Source organism: Pundamilia nyererei, unplaced genomic scaffold, assembly GCF_000239375.1.
Source record: "Pundamilia nyererei isolate P.nyererei 1_Seehausen unplaced genomic scaffold, PunNye1.0 scaffold00427, whole genome shotgun sequence".
Lineage (NCBI taxonomy): Eukaryota > Metazoa > Chordata > Actinopteri > Cichliformes > Cichlidae > Pundamilia > Pundamilia nyererei.
In genome coordinates, this window is record NW_005187828.1 from 173,550 (window position 1) to 190,904 (window position 17,355).

At 39.1% G+C, this 17,355-nt stretch overlaps 1 protein-coding gene across 1 annotated transcript; it reads left to right on the plus strand.

Moving 5' to 3' along the window:
- Window positions 1–383: 383 nt before the first annotated feature.
- Window positions 384–15,210, plus strand: LOC102204762 (transmembrane protein 55B-B-like). Its single transcript, XM_005753431.1, has 7 exons — window positions 384–675; window positions 6,437–6,618; window positions 8,044–8,150; window positions 10,371–10,482; window positions 10,659–10,711; window positions 10,827–10,917; window positions 12,261–15,210. The coding sequence occupies exons 1-7, from the start codon at window positions 609–611 to the stop codon at window positions 12,402–12,404; spliced, it is 756 nt and encodes a 251-aa protein (XP_005753488.1). The 5' UTR covers window positions 384–608; the 3' UTR covers window positions 12,405–15,210.
- The last annotated feature ends 2,145 nt before the right edge of the window (window positions 15,211–17,355 follow it).

Here is a 17,355-nt window from a genome sequence, read left to right on the forward strand (position 1 = left end):
GTGGGATACACCCTGGACAGGCTGCCATGCTAACCGCAGTCATAGAGAGTTAGCTTTAACCAACATGCCATACATGTCTTTGAACTGTGAGAAGAGACACAAACTTGGCTGTTTATTATTATTATTATTATTATTATTATTATTATTATTATTTGTTGTTGTTTTCTGATAGGGCAGAGGAGAGATGCCAGACTAAATGTCATTGCATTTTTATAATGACAAAGTCTAACCTATTCTATTATGTGCACATATACCAGCAGTAATTGTAATGCAATCATCGCCTTACAGTTTATAATTGTTGTTAGTCAACAAAAGCAGAAGGACCCGCCCATTCAAACACTGCTCGTTCATTGGTCTAGCCCGTCACTTCCTGACTCCTTGAATCATGTGACAGATGTTTTTGTTGTATCGTTTCCGCGTTTAGTGAGTGTTTTCGCCGCGTCATGTGGCTGTCAGTAACCCAAACCTCTAGCAGGGTCAGGAGTTGAAAGCCTCACACCGACTCCTCCAAACAAATCTTTACCGGAGGTCCGAGGAGTCTCCCAGCCGCCGCAGATACACTTCCCGCGGGGCGTTGTTGGAAGAAAGGCTTGGGTCCGGAGGGAGCGATGGCAGACGGGGAACGGTCACCGCTGCTGCCCGATCAGCACGACGGGACCAACGGCTTCTCTCCCGGTACAAGCTCGCACGGATATCTACTGAAACCTCAGAGTAACCTCTGTGTCCTTTTCACATCACCATTCAGAATACGAGCAGTCATTAATAGGCTTCAACAGCGTGGTATTGTAGTTTGTTTTTACCTTTAAAGGTGTCGTGTTGTAAACAAGTGTTAGCTTTCAGGCTAACGTTAGCCGTAAATAGAGACATTATCACACAACTACAGGGGATTCAACCCACACAAAAATTAATTGAAAACCGATTTTAGGGTGATTTACCAAAGCTAATGAGCACCTTTGAGCTGTCAGCGGTCTATAACAGATGTTAGGCATGAAAAACCGGGTGTTTGAAAGGCTTTTCATGTGGGTGAGTTTGATTTGGTGATTTGCATTATGACAAGGGGTCAGAGCTCCCGGCTGTCAGATCACTGTAACAACGCTCTGTGGTTAGTCATTTATCAAGCCTGAACAGCAAAAATCAGCAGGTTCTGATTGTTCTCATGTAAGGATTTGCTGCTTTTCTTTAGTGCATGGTATTGAACATTGAGTTCTGATGAAACAGGCATAAAGTAAAGTAATTTAAAAACTTCGTTTTGGACTTTTAGGGATATCTTAATTGTAAAATTCTCGACCAATACTAGAGATTACAAATGACAATGTGACCAGACCATTTTTGTTGTGTCATTATTTCACTATTCTTGTGGGTTATGTACTTTTTTTCTTGTACCAGGAAAATATTAAAAATCACACAAATTTCCCAAACCTTTGAGTTGTTCCGCTTCAGCGGTTTCACTGATTTATCTGGCATTGCGTCATGAAACAATTGTTTCTCAGTTAGGGGAAAAAACCTGCAAGTCGGTCTAGTGATCACCACAGCCTGCTTCCGATTAATGACTGTGTCGTGCTGATGTGTTTTCAGTCTGTGCTTTGCCACAGGGATTTTTATACATGTTTTAAACATGTTTTGCTTCAGCATCTTCAGTCTGCTGAATGACAAATGTGGGAGCATGTTGGGTTTTTTTCTTCCTTCGCACCACTCTACCTCTGAAACCTGGTAGAACCAGTATTTTGACATTGCTGTGTATTCTCAGGCACATGCAAAAGTAATTTAGTGACTGAAATGGAGAGAAACCACATGATGTCTGGTATCAGGTGGATGGACTGATACTATTTCCCACCTGTAAATACCTCAAAACTAATGGTGTATAAACATTACCTTTTTTTCAGATTGGGCGACGCTCCCATTTCTGGTGTGAGATAATCTGAAAACCAATAACAATCAACCATTTCTTTTCATTTCCTATACAGTATCGATACCAATATGGAGTACTAATCCGTTACCAGCAAAATGCCAATAAGCTGTAATCCACAATGTGAGTGAAGAAACTGGATATTATTTTTTTTATGTGTATGACAAGATCAGGCTTGCCTTGCTGCCTTGCTCTGCTAACTTTAGAAAATAAAATGTGACAAATAAACAAGAATTTAGATTTACTGAATTCTTATTGAGCAGTAAAATGATAAACAAGGAACAAGATGACTGTTCTGTGCATGCCCGATCTCGTCTGAACTTGGAAGCTAAGCAGGGTCGCGGCCTGGTTAGTACGCAGATGGGAGATTTCTTGGAAACTGCAAGCTTTAGGGGCGGCTGTGGTTCAGGAGGTAGAGCAGGTCATCTGTCAGGTTTAATCTCCACCTCCTGTAGTCTCCGTGTCAAAGTATCTTTGGCCTAATTTGTTTTTCATAACTACATCTGTTTTTTTGTTTTTTTTTAACATAATAAAACTCCTAAATGTCATATCCACTGCTTGTAAAAGGGAACTGATTCAAAACAAATAAGGACTCTTATTACTGCAAAATAATGTAGAAATCAAAATTATTTTGCAAAATTACTCCAGTGTGTATTTTGTAAATAAATGTTTACAAAATATACAAATAAATGCAAATATATATACATTTTATTTACATTATACAGTATTAAACATACATTATTAAACCTTTTTATTTCAATCAAGTAGATTTCCGTGAATGGTAAATGGCCTGTATTTGTATAGCGTTTTTTTAGTCCCTAAGGACCCTAAAGCGGTTTACACAACCTGTCCTCCACCCATTCACACACACGTTCATACACTGGTGATGGCAAGCTACATTGTAGCCACAGCCACCCTGGGGCGCACTGACAGAGGCGAGGCTGCCGGACACTGGCGCCACCGGGCCCTCTGACCACCACCAGTAGGCAACAGGTGAAGTGTCTTGCCCAAGGACACAACGACCGAGACTGTCCGAGCCGGGGCTCGAACCGGCAACCTTCCAATTACAAGACGAACTCCCAACTCTTGAGCCACAATCGTGAACTTTATATGTCAGTTGACTAAATGAAATTAATATAAATACTTTAGCTAAGCCTGTCACAACCTGTAAGGCAAGGACATTTTATGGTTTGAAGTTAAGGAAAATGATTGTGCTGAAGGACAAAAACCAGAGAACTACTGCAAAACAAGAATGCAATTTATTTTTTTTATGTGAAATTAGTTGATTTTAATAGTCACCGGAAAGAAAAAAATCATCATTGAAGTATAACTATGATTAATTGCCGAGAAGCAACTCCATATAATAACTTGCAGAAATAGTATCTCAGTATCTGGGATTTAAATGAAACGTTTTTTGGTTTTGTTTTGTTTTTTTAACTTGTAAGCTAAAACAATGTCAGACATCACATGTCTGGCTTGTTTGTCTTTTTTCATTGCTCTTATCTCTGCTGTGACTCCAATTTCTCTCTCTCACTTCTCTGGTTGCTTCCTTGTAACTGTGACAGTCACTTGCTTTCTGTGCTTCCTGTATTACACTCACGGAGTTTTGACCCTTAACGGTGTCACACATAGATAACATTATGTTAATCAATATAATTAAACATACAATTTGCTGACCCACACATGAGTCAGTATAAACAGATACACATCTAAATTCTGTTTGTGCACCTACTGTTTGTCTTGACCAAGCACAAAAGTGGTGATATTGTGAGCCAATACTTGTTAATGATAACGGTGTTTACTGAATTGCAGTGCTGTACCATTATACAACAGATTTGAAGAGTGAAAATGCAGAAATTTACCATCAGAAAATAGATGGCTCTTAGAAATACCCCACACAAAAGGGAGAAGCAGTTAGTAAGTAAAATTTATTTATATAGCACTTTTTAAGACAAAAACACTGTTACAAAGTGCTTCACATAAAAACATGTCAAACGAACAATATTAGAAGAAATATAAAAGCATATCAAACAAGCAATAGTACAATATAAATATAAAATAAGACAACATATTACCCAAATGCCTGTCTAAACAGATGAGTTTTAAGCTGTTTTTTAAAAGAGGCCACCGTGTCGATGGTGCGTAGTGAGGAGGGTAAACCGTTCCACAGTATTGGAGCCAGGGTTTGAAAAGCGTGATCCCCCTTTGTTTTCAGACGAGTCCGTGGGTTAGATAGAATACCACTATCAGTGGATCTAAGAGTTCGCTTTGGAGAATAGGGTTTGAGTTACACTGATCTATTAAGCCACTAGTTTCCTGATCAGTCTCATCAAGTTATAGTTAAAGATTTTATATACAGTGGGGCAAAAAAGTATTTAGTCAGCCACCGATTGTGCAAGTTCCCCCACTTAAAATGATGACAGAGGTCAGTAATTTGCACCAGAGGTACACTTCAACTGTGAGAGACAGAATGTGAAAAAAAAAATCCATGAATCCACATGGTAGGATTTGTAAAGAATTTATTCGTAAATTAGGGTGGAAAATAAGTATTTGGTCACCTCAAACAAGGAAAATCTCTGGCTCTCACAGACCTGTAACGTCTTCTGTAAGAAGCTTTTCTGTCCCCCACTCGTTACCTGTATGAATGGCACCTGTTTGAACTCATCATCTGTATAAAAGACACCTGTCCACAGCCTCAAACAGTCAGACTCCAAACTCCGCCATGGCCAAGACCAAAGAGCTTTCGAAGGACAGCAGGAAAAGTATTGTAGACCTGCACCAGACTGGGAAGAGTGAATCTACAATAGGCAAGCAGCTTGGTGTAAAAAAATCAACTGTGGGAGCAATCATCAGAAAATGGAAGACATACAAGACCACTGATAATCTCCCTCGATCTGGGGCTCCACGCAAGATCTCATCCCGTGGGGTCAAAATGATCATGAGAACGGTGAGCAAAGATCCCAGAACCACACGGGGGGACCTGGTGAATGAGCTGCAGAGAGCTGGGACCAAAGTAACAAAGGTCACCATCAGTAACACACTACAACGGCAGGGAATCAAATCCCGCAGTGCCAGACGTGTTCCGCTGCTGAAGCCAGTGCATGTCCAGGCCCGTCTGAAGTTTGCCAGAGAGCACATGGATGATACAGCAGAGGATTGGGAGAATGTCATGTGGTCAGATGAAACCAAAGTAGAACTTTTTGGTATAAACTCAACTCGTCGTGTTTGGAGGAAGACGAATACTGAGTTGCATCCCAAGAACACCATACCTACTGTGAAGCATGGGGGTGGAAACATCATGCTATGGGGCTGTTTTTCTGCCAAGGGGACAGGACGACTGATCCGTGTTAAGGACAGAATGAATGGGGCCATGTATCGTGAGATTTTGAGCCAAAACCTCCTTCCATCAGTGAGATCTTTGAAGATGAAACGAGGCTGGGTCTTCCAACATGACAATGATCCAAAACACACCGCCCAGGCAACAAAGGAGTGGCTCCGTAAGAAGCCACTCCTTTGAAAGTCCTGGAGTGGCCTAGCCAGTCTCCAGACCTCAACCCCATAGAAAATCTGTGGCGGGAGTTGAAAGTCCGTGTTGCTCGGCGACAGCCCCAAAACATCACTGCTCTCGAGAAGATCTGCATGGAGGAATGGGCCAAAATACCAGCTACTGTGTGTGCAAACCTGGTAAAGACCTATAGTAAACGTTTGACCTCTGTTATTGCCAACAAAGGTTATGTTACAAAGTATTGAGTTGTATTTTTGTTATTGACCAAATACTTATTTTCCACCCTGATTTACAAATAAATTCTTTACAAATCCTACCATGTGGATTCATGGATTTTTTTTTTCACATTCTGTCTCTCACAGTTGAAGTGTACCTCTGGTGCAAATTACTGACCTCTGTCATCATTTTAGGTGGGGGAACTTGCACAATCGGTGGCTGACTAAATACTTTTTTGCCCCACTGTATACACCACATAGACAAAAGTACCAGACCACAGATTTTAATCTTTGAACTCAAGTGTTTTTGTCTCACATGTTTCTAAAAGCGCCGAACCAAGCAGTCTGCCTTTACAAATATTTGGTTTGGGAATGGGTCCTTTTAAAGAGCTCACAGAGTAGGACTCTACTACTGCAACAAATTCATTACATTTCTTGCTTTCATTAGGGCTTAGCAGTATAATACCAAAGTGGAAGAGTTTAGGAGCCACGGCAGCTCAGCCTCAAAATGTCAGACCGATGTAAAGAAACAGGGCGGGGCCACCAAGTGCTAAGGTGCATAGAAGGCTCTGCTGACTCATGAACTGCAGTGCTCCAAATCTCATCAGTGCATTAATATCAGCACAGAAACTATGCGCTGGGAGCTTCATGGCATGTGTTCACATGGCTGAGCAGCTGTAGATGTAATGTGTAGGTGAAGCAGTACTTCAGGCTATATATTTTCTGTATTTTTTATGATAAACAAAATATGTTGTTTTATTAGTGTTAATAAATACAGTATTAATAAAACCTCTTCTTCGTCTTCATCAGGTTTTGCTCCGTTCCCCAGCTCAGTGGCACCAGGCGAGCCTCCACCCCCGTACTCCCCACAAGGCAGCCCAGACAGCAGCAGTGCTCCGGTCATCAGCTGCCGGGTTTGTCAGACCTCCATATCTGTGGAGGGCAAGACGCACCAGCATGTGGTGAAGTGCAACATCTGCAATGAAGCTACGGTAAGAGGCAGATACAGAGAACTATATAGTCTTGATGTACCTCAACTACAGAAACAAACAACATTTATTTCCTACAAGCTTAGATTATAATAAATGTTAAGTATATTTAACACAGAAGTCCATTTTCCTCTGCAGGGACTCTTATTTTTATTGCAGCCTTATTTGAGATCCTATGTTGCTGCCTTGTTAAGTTGCTGTATTTTGCTGGTGCTACAAGAACTCAGTGCTTCTGTACACATTTCAAAATAAAAGTCATCTGGCATTGCAGTAGAATAAACCGGTAAACCCTTTCTTAATGGGGCTTTTATTGTGAAGCATTCAATACTAAACACCACCTACACAGTATTTAAAACTCAATAAAGCAAAGTGGGTCTACATTAATGAGTCAAACACAACAAATGGAAAATGAAGATCTTACTCATTGTAGTTATAACTGGTAATTATAATAACTATAATTAATTAGTTAGAATTAGTAAGGACTTGATGGAAGTGAATGGAGAAAAGCTGCACAGATAAAACAACTTTACCTGTTCGTTTTTAAGCATCTTTATCGTTTTATATGTGTAAAATGACTTATTGATATTAAGTAACTGAACAGTTTGAAGCTTTTTTTTTTAATGTTAAATAAGACTGGCTGTTAATTGTTCCATCATTATTGGAGGCCCATCTATAAACTGACTATGGGTTGTAATTTGCTTCTTTGTAATTGCCTCAGTCACTAGGAGACTGCCATAGTGTCTCTTAATTTGCATTGATGTCACCAACTTGTCTGCAGATAAGTACTTGCTAAGTGGTAGTGAAACTGATGACATTGACATTCAAAGTAAAATTTCAGCAGTAAGGCCCAACTTTTACTTTGCTTACTGCTTACATCACTTTGTTTCTGGTCTTGATGCTTAGGGCAGTTTTTGCTTCTTGTAAATTTCCACCTGGAGCATGATGGGAAATAATCTCAAAAGGAATTTAGTTGTTGTCTTGCAAATGGTGACCCTGTAAGATCAAGTCTTTCCAAATTTTTATATTCTGTGACTTAAAACTCTGACTTGTGGCACACTTTTAGATGTGCCTGACTCTTTTCATTCAAAAAAAAAAAAAAAGACAGACTGTTATCTGCTTGAAAAATGAAGAAAATGATCTATTAATCCAGAAAAACATTTGACAAGAGTAATTGAAACCAGACTTTGTATACCAAAAAATAGTTAATAGCTTTTTAACATAATAGAAATCTGTACTTGCGTCAGTATTTGTTGGAAAGTTGCATTGGTAAACCACAAAATATCGGTGTGTTGGATTGTCGTTCACTTCTCCTTTCGTCTGATGAAATCAAAAGTAAAACAATTTAAGAACCTCACATTTGGAAAAGCCAAAAGCAAATGTTTGAAGTTTCTTATTCTTCTATCTGTGTCTTCACCTCTCTGGTTTCAGCCCATCAAGAATGCTCCTGTTGGAAAGAAGTATGTCCGCTGTCCTTGCAACTGTCTGCTGATCTGCAAAGTGACGTCGCAGAAGATCGCCTGTCCAAGACCGTACTGGTGAGTCAGGAAAAGAAACAGAGGCTGTTTTTAATCCATCTCAGCTTTAACACGTAATCACACCACCTTTTCCAGCCGTTTAACAAAAGCAACCATTACGTGGTGTTAAGAGACTGTTGAAGGTACCCCCTTTTTGCAAAATTTCAGCTTTTGAAAAGTTATAATAATAAAAGCAAAAATTATAAACTCTAGTTATATGACACTTTTATTAACAAACGTTTTTATATTAAAGCCTGAAACAAAATTAAATATGTTTAAAAAAGAATAGAACAGACCAGATTTTATAAAACAGTTCTGGAAACAGCCTGGCATTACTGGCGATTTATGCTTCAAGTGGATATCTATGCTGGGCTACATTATAACCAAAAACCTCTCTGAAGCCCTATGATGTAAGCCGGTGTGCACCTACCTGTAAATGAGGTGCAGCCCAAAGCTGTTATTATTGGTCTTTTCAATACCATTGAGTTCTCCTGCGCATTTCCAGCTACTTTTTAGCTGCAGTTTTTAAATCAATCAGTGAGTTTATAACACTTATCATCTCAATATAAGGAACGATAATTATAGCTTCAGTATTCCCAGCATTTTATTTGTTTCTGTAACACTCACAGCACATACAAAAACCAGGACATGACCTCCCCAGTACACTTAATGGCGTGTTTTGACCCTTCAGTATAAAAATTGGTAAAAGATGTGGTTTGATGACTATTATAATAGCGTCTGGGATTTTCCAAAGGTAGCTCTAATAAGCTGTTTATACAGAAATCAACCTCACTAACCTCTGATGCAGACGTGGTCATTTTCTTCTATAAGCAGGCCTGAAGTATGAAACTACTCCGAAAAGAGAAGCAAGTTTACTCCACATAGGTAAACCGTAAATCTTTCCATCTTGAAGTCTTGATTTTTGCCCTGACGGCAACATAATGTTCAGAAATCTCAGGCTCACGGCTGAACGAGCCTCCTGGTCTTCCTCGTCTCGCATCTTCATCCACTAAGGTTTAGCAGAATGACGACCTGACATCGGTCAGACTGGAATATTTCCTGCTGCTGTCATCTTCCATTACTGCTGATTAAGTCTGTATCCAGTACTTTTTCAGTGTAAGCTGCTCTAAAGGCTTTTGGTGTCAGCTCTGAGAGAACAAACAGGGATTAATGAGTTAGTTAGGTGTGTTGAGCCGAAAGTCATGAAGGTGGACCTCTTCTTCATATTTTGATTTTCAGTGTTTTAGTTTAAAATTGGCTCTTGGTGTCTCATTTTTAAACCAACTAACAAATCATGATCCAGGGATGTCAAACATAAGGTCTGGGGGGCCAGAATTCTGCTGGCAGAAACTTTGGAGAAAGTGAAGGAGGACATAAATTTTGGGGTTTTACAGTTTTACAGCTTTTCCTACTCATAAAGACCTCCCCCATGGCCATACATACTATTCATTAATATCGCTTAAATAACAAAAAAGTTCCTGTTTGGTTTTTGGTTTTGTGTTTGTTCCCCACTATTTCTGTCTATAATGAAATTTTTGATTTGGACAGTGGGTCTGCAGTTAAAAACTGGTACTTTTGTGAATTAACAAAAACTAAATATATATAGGTAAATAAAATATAGGTCAGTCTGAGTCTGTACCGAACAATTAGAAAACAAAAAAACCCTAAACATTTATTTATTACAGTTCAAGCTGAAAGAGTTGTTCTTTGCTACAGAAACATCTCTTTATCCTGCGAAAACCTGAGAGGTACTGGTGAAAAAGTGATTAAATGTGTAGCTACACCTCTTTGCACTGGATAAAATGCAAGTTTCCTCAGTCCAGCCCTCTTAAGATCACATACAGAGGGCTTTATGTCACCTATAATGTGAAATGAACTTTACATTCCTTTTCTAGGTTGTCTCACCGAGATTTTATGGGGGTTTTTTTGGTTTTTTTATTGGTCATTCCAGATTAAGTCCAAGTGAAATTCCCGCCTGACACTCTTAATCAGCTGGGGAGTTTTTGTACAGTAACTTTAGTATATTTCCTCATTTTTTAATTTACTATAATCACTTCCAGTTACAGTTTTTCCAAGTCACACACCTTCATAGAACACAGAGCTGGCTTTAAATTTTTCAACTTTAGATTCACACCCTTTTTTAAAAAGCTAAAAAGGTGCTTTTTGGACAAACTTTGAAATAAGCAGTAAAGGCTGTTCACATGGGTTTATGTTAAATCAGTGTTTTCTGTTCCCCGGCAGTAAACGCATCATCAACCTAGGTCCAGTCCACATTGGAGGGGACAGTCCTGAACCACGGCGTCAGCCTGTTGGCATCAGAGTCATCTGTGGACACTGCTCCAACACATTCCTGGTAAAAGTCACACACTCACATGGCTTATATTACAGCTGACAGTGCCAGTTTTACTTCTTTATGCATTTATTTACTGACATCTACAGAATTATTTGCCAATGTACTCTTCTGCTTTACCCCCTGATAGAGAACTGTAATATATGCACACACTGACCTTTTCATTTCCTCTCTCTTAGTGGACAGAGTTTTCAGCCCGCACTTTAGCTCGATGTCCCCACTGCCGAAAAGTGTGAGTATGTCAGATGTTCACTTTCTCTGTGTGTGTGTGTGAGGAAGGTAAATAAGTGTTTTGCATTTATAATTTGAATTATTATTTTTTGACTGTCTCTCGGTTTGATTTCCAGCTCTTCTATTGGTTGGCGGTACCCCAGAAGGAGGAGCCTGCTATGCTTCCTGCTGTTTTTAATCCTCGCCGTCTCCACAGCAGGACTTTTGGTGTGTATTTGTGGGCGAAGATGTTGGAGTGATGTTAACTTTTAAACTGTTGGTCGATCAAATTGTATCCTTTTTTTTTAAAGATGATGAATAGGATGCCAAAAGCCAAATCGTTTAACCAGCAGACGTCCTACTGCTGGAAATTTTAGGCGAAAATAAACTCAATAGCCATTTTATTACGTAAACATAAACTTATTACGTAATACTCTTTAGCCTTCAAAGCGGCCTTAACTCTTCATAACATAGATTTAACAAGCTATCAGTTAAAAACACTTCTATCTGCTTCAAGGTTCAACATGTTGTGTGCTCAGAGGTGCTCATCTATATACTTAACGAGTGATTATCTGGGTTTCTGTTCCCTTCCTGACTACTCAAAACAGTCTGGCCATTCTCTGACCTCTGACAGAGAAGCGTTTTCTTCCACAGACCTTCAGCAAACTGGATATTTCCTCTTTTTCACATCATTCTCTGTAAACCAGAGATGGCCATGTGGGAAAATCCCAGTAGACCAGCAGTTCTTCAACAACCATGACACATTCAAAGTCACTGTCATCACCTTTCTTCCTCATTCTGGTTCTCAGTTTAAATTTCAGCAGATTATCGTAACTATGTCTACATGCCTAAATGCAGTGCTCTGCTGCCATGTGATTGGCTGATTAGATATTTGCCTCTCACCATTTAATTTTGGTTATTACCTTTTATTCATTGTAACTATTACTGTTAATAATTAATAAATTAACTGTTATTGCTGTACTTTAATATTTTATATAACCTAATTGTAAACTCTACTTTTGCACAAAAGGCAGATTCACAGATGCTCTTTTTGTTCACCTTATATAAATTCTCAACGATTTTTAGGTAATTTGGATGACATTTTTCAAGTCACACAAAGCTAAACATCATACAAAAGGTCACAAAAGAGAAAAGAGGCGCAGCACTAGCACAATAAGCAATAATATCATTGTAATTGTTCATAATTGTGTTCAATTTATACCCAAAGTTGCAAAGCAGCAGTGATGTTGCATGTTATCCCTTCATGTGTCCTTTAGTCAGCATGAGCTTTCATTAAGTGTTCCCTTCGAAAAGCTGACAATTTAAACATGGTGTAGATTAGATTGAATCCACATATATAGTCGTGCTGGCGTGTGGTTAATATGTATTTTATTTTGCTGATTTTGTGGCTTCATTGAATGTTCACTACAGTAAATAATTATTTGTGAGGTGCAATTGCTAACTGGAATCACAAGTTGCCACTTTCAAAATAAAACATAAATTGAGAATTTTATATGACCAAAATCATTGAAAAAATTTTAAAAACGTCTTCTGTTTGCTTCTGTGTTCAGGCCGGCACCTGGAAGCCCGCCAAGAGCTCAAAAGGGATCTACGTGTCATGGGTGCTCCTGCTCCTGCTCACTTTGTTCACCATGGCCAGAACAATCTACTGGAAGTGTCTAAAAATTAGCGAACCCTTATCCAATGTCACATAGAGGGAGAAAGAGGGTGAGGAGGCTGGTGTATGAGGAGGAGACATTTAAAATAAGAAAGTAAAGCGTTAGATCTCAAGTGAGGAAAACGGTAAGTCCTGACATCAACGAGGGAAGAAAAGATGGGGGAACAGTAGATATAAAGAAGGAAGGTTAAAGAAGAAAAGGTTTTTTAACATGTTAAAAACATCAAGTTCCTACAAAATTGGGTTAGAAAATATAAACATACACAGAGGCAAAATTCACATAATTCAGTTAAATTGCAGAGCTGCATGTGATTGTGACTGTGATTTTTGAGAGATCCGTACATTTTAAGCAACAGTAGATAAGGACACTCCTAGAGTGCAGTACTCCACCAAGGGCAATACTTTATCTTGGAGTTTAAAAATAAAAGTAATGTAAAGTTTTAAAGGTTCCTTCTTTTGCCATTCCTGTACTGCTCTGCCAACAGCAATGACGATCTCTGTTAAAAAAAAAAAGACTTCTAGAACATCTAGGCATTAATTCAAACATGAGGCTGAACTTTTGCGCAGATTACCATGTTTTCCACTGAAGAGGTCCTTCATTGTTTGCCAAGACCATAAGCATGATTATGGAAATCAAAAATGTATTCACTTTGTTATTCCTGACTAAAATGTCTCAAGTAAATGAAACCCCAAATAACCGATCTGGTTAAAGAGAATATTCTATTTGCCTAAAACGCTTGTGGATGGTAGCCAAAAAGATCCTCTATGCAAGAGAAAAAAAAACCCTAAAATACAATGTGGACTGAAGGGGGTGTTTTAATTATAAGAATAGTAGTAATCAGACTGGGTAGATCAGGCAGAATAATTTAGTAGTTAACTTTTTTTGCCAGCAAACAGAGGAACAAACGTTCCCAAATTTGCTTTTAAATTGATCCAAAATGGAGCAGAACCAGTAGATGCTTCTCTTATTAAAGGACTAGTGTGATATTTTAAGTGAGACTGTGCACTTTGAAAATTGGGCAAGAAGACTGATATTGCTCATGTCTGTGTGATAAATAAGAATTTCAAGAATTTACAATGAGCATATCTTACTTTACCGTAGCATAGCTTTGTGTAAATGTAAATGAAATGCTGAAAAAGATTAAATTAAAAGTTGATGTTGTGCAGGGTATTAAGTGTAGGATTATTTGTTTACTATGATTTTTTTGGTAGCCTTGCATATAGCCGAGCTAGCTGTTTGCGTGTGTTTCCTGTCTTTATGCTAAGCTAGAGCTAGCCAAGCTATTTTTTTTCTTTATTTGAAGCACTGACAGGAGACTGGCATCGATCAACAGCAAATTATTCTGTTTAAGGCCCCAGTCACACAGGATGGCACACCAGTTGGCAGCCACCTGGCAATGACTGGCCCAAAAGGAGTTGGCAAGTGGTTGCTGGAGGTTGCTTAGTGAAATTTATGCTGTGTTATCTACTCCACTAGTGTTAGTGGAACTTGCAAAAGTGCAACACACTCCAGAAAGAGGCCTTGCACTGTCAAAACAGAAGTTGTGGCTTTTGAAACATATTTGTTTCAGTGCTAAGCTTTTACTTTGAAGGGGAAAGGTCTCTGTTTTTGGGGTGTCATACGTTCGCATGGTTCACGAATGCTTGTCAAGTAGTTTATGAGATTTTGCGGAAGTCAATCTCTCCCGGGTATACTAGAGGAAACTGCAGTGATCTGTTAGTAGCCACTAGGAGATTTTTGGTCCAGCAGCCTGTTTGCGACTGATTTCACCCAGCACCTCCAGGACAGGAGGTTGCCGGGGGGGTGACAGACTGGTCTGTAGGCCTATGTGACAGAGGCCTAAACAAATTAAAGATGACGAATTATGCACAATGAATGAAAGTCTCAAAGCAAACAGTTTTTTATAATGTTTCAATGTTTAATAACAAATCCACGACCAAACTATGAGAAGTACTTAAAGGACCTTAATTAAAACATAAAGGCAGATGGCATCCGAAGGAACCATGTGGATTAATCATTAAATTTAAACTTTTAAATGTGTTTGCTGAGGGACAAATTATGGTGTGAGTTAAAATTGTATGTAAAAAGTGCTTTTAATGCATACAAATGAAATGATGGAACAAGCAAACCAGTGGAGACTGATATGAAGAGGGAAGTTAAGTTGTAGCTAATAAAGGCTTCACATGAGGAAATGATTATGGAGGGGCATTAACATGAGATTAAATAGCATATGTTTCCTTTTATTTTTGTGTCATGTTGTGTAGTAGCACATCAGCATTCTTATCAGATCTTAGACAGGGTGTTTGGGGCATTTGATGTGATTTTTTTTTTTTCTGTATTTGTTTTAACACCAGCTTTATTTTGTAATGATTCATGTCAGAGAAACTCAAAGTTTTTGTTTGATGAAAGGATGGCATGTTTGAATTTAGTGACAGAGCTTTGATATGTGTGTACTGTTCATATTCTTCAAAGTTGTCTTTGAATCACAGGTTTAAAACACTTGATCCACACGCAGGTTATTTTATTTATTTATCTGTTTTATTTGAATCAAACTACTTTCTCTGACATTCTAGTAGAACCTGTTAGAGTGTCCGTTTCTCCGTGGAAGTGCAAATATATCCAGTGGATGTTGATTATTTTAGACTGTACAGAATTGTCAAAGCTGTCTCTTCCCCCTCATGGCTGATTAATGTAAGTACCTGCTGACTGTGAAACATGTTGCACTACATTGTACAGATGAGCAACTCCTGTATCTTTGTGTCAATGTTATCCTGGTGGATGGAGTTGTTTGGTTTTTGGGTGGGGGGGGGATGCAAAACTAAGTAATACTTTTAACAACTTCCTCTGACTCCAATGTGCCTCTTATTTATTTACATATATCAGCTATTAATAATATGTGTCTCTCTTTGTCACAGAAAGTTATCAGAGTATTTAGGATGCATCGTAATGTCTTAAATACCCGTGAAACTTTTATAGTTTATGTTAGTTTCTTTTTATGGGGGCATATGGCTTATGAACCGAATGCCACACCACAGCATTTACAGTTGAATCTGATTTGCATGCCCATTCCTGGTTTACACTGTATATGTATTTTGTGGTTTTCTAGTCATACTGGCCACTCAGTCAAATTTCAGAACTGCCTCAATTCTTGATGACGTAGATTCAACAAGGTGCTAGAAACATTCCTCAAAAATCTTTGGTCCACGTTGACATGACATCATCACACAATTGCTGCAGATTTCTCAGACATACATCCACGATGGGAATCTCCCGAAGGTGCTCTGTTGGGTTGAGATCTGGTGACCGGAGGAGACTTGAGTACCATAAACTCACTGTCATGCTCAAGAAACCACTTTGAGTTCCAACCAGCCAGCAGAAGATAGATACACTGTGGTCATGAAGGCATGGACATGGTTAGCCATCAAGGAGGCTGGGGTGTTTAAACAAAGCTCACTGGTACCAGATTCTGAGCCTACTATTATCTGTGTCCAGGTTTGGTGAGCTCCTGTGAATAGAAGTAAATGGCCTGCATTTGTATAGCGCTTTTCTAGTCCCTAAGGACCCCAAAGTGCTTCACACTACATTCAGTCATTCACCCATTCACACACTGGCGATGGCAAGCTACATTATAGCCACAGCTGCCCTGGGGCGCACTGACAGAGGCGAGGCTGCCGGACACTGGCGCCACCGGGCCCTCTGACCACCACCAGTAGGCAAACATGGGGTTAGTATCTTGCCCAAGGATATTTGGCATGCAGCCAGGAGGCAGCCTGGGATCGAACCACCGACCTTCTGATTAGTGGCTGACCTGCTCTGTCACCTGAGCTACAGCCACCCACTGTAGTAGCATCAGTTTCCTGCTCTTCATGTTCTGGCTCACAGAAGCGACACCTGGTGTGGTCTTCTGCTGCTCTAGTCCACCTGCTTTAAGTTTTGCCTGAAGAGATGCTATTCTGCATACTTTACTTGTAATTAGTGCTTATTTGAGTTTCTTTTGCCTTCCAATTGACTCAATCTGGCGATGTTCCTCAGCAATTTTAGACCACTTTGTGTTTAGAGTAACTTCATTCACCTTTCTTCCCTGTTCTGATGCTTGACGTGAACTTAAGAAGATCGTCAAATCATTATGTGATTGGATAAGGAGACAGTTAAATTATACAGGAGCAGATTAATGGCCAGAATAAAATATTTGATGCTTCAGCTGATTGTTAATATTGATACACCAGTTTTCATCAGTATAAGTGAACAACAAAAGTCAAGCATCAGCTGACAGTAGTCTAGAAACACAGCAACAGTTTCATGTCAGTAATAAATGTATTCATTTTATTGGTTAGTTTTATTGAAGTAATAAACTCTTGGACTTTGACAAAACTTTATGCACATTCGAACTTTATTCTCTATGCAGAACCAGTTCAAAAATTGTTTGATAAGCAACCATCGAGAATGAATCGAACAATTGCTTCTATTAACTTAAATTAAAAGCCTACATTAAACAGACGGATAGATGAATGGATATTTATGAAAGGTATGCTAAAAAACAAAACTTGGTCTTATTATTTGTATGCATTGAACATGTTATGTATTTAACACAGAACGCCACAAGAGGTCAGAAGAGCAGTATCTTTAAGTTAAATCTGCTGTCTTTAAAGCATTACCTGGAGTGTGTGTTAAAAAAGAAATGTATTGCTTGGAAATATTGGTTGCCATTGGTTTGTCTGATATTCTACATCATAGTTACCCCAAAGGTTCATTCTGTTCATCTGGACGTAGTGTTTTCAGTGGGAGAAACGTTTCGTCACTCATCCAAGGGACTTCTTCAGTCTCAGCTGACTGCAGGTTTCTCCAAATCTTATAAACAGTACATTTGCATAATGACTGAAACCAGCCCACTGAAGGAACAATGGGCTGGGAGGTCAGTTCCTTAATCTTAATAATGGTAAATGGCCTGTATTTGTATAGCGCTTTTCTAGTCCCTAAGGACCCCAAA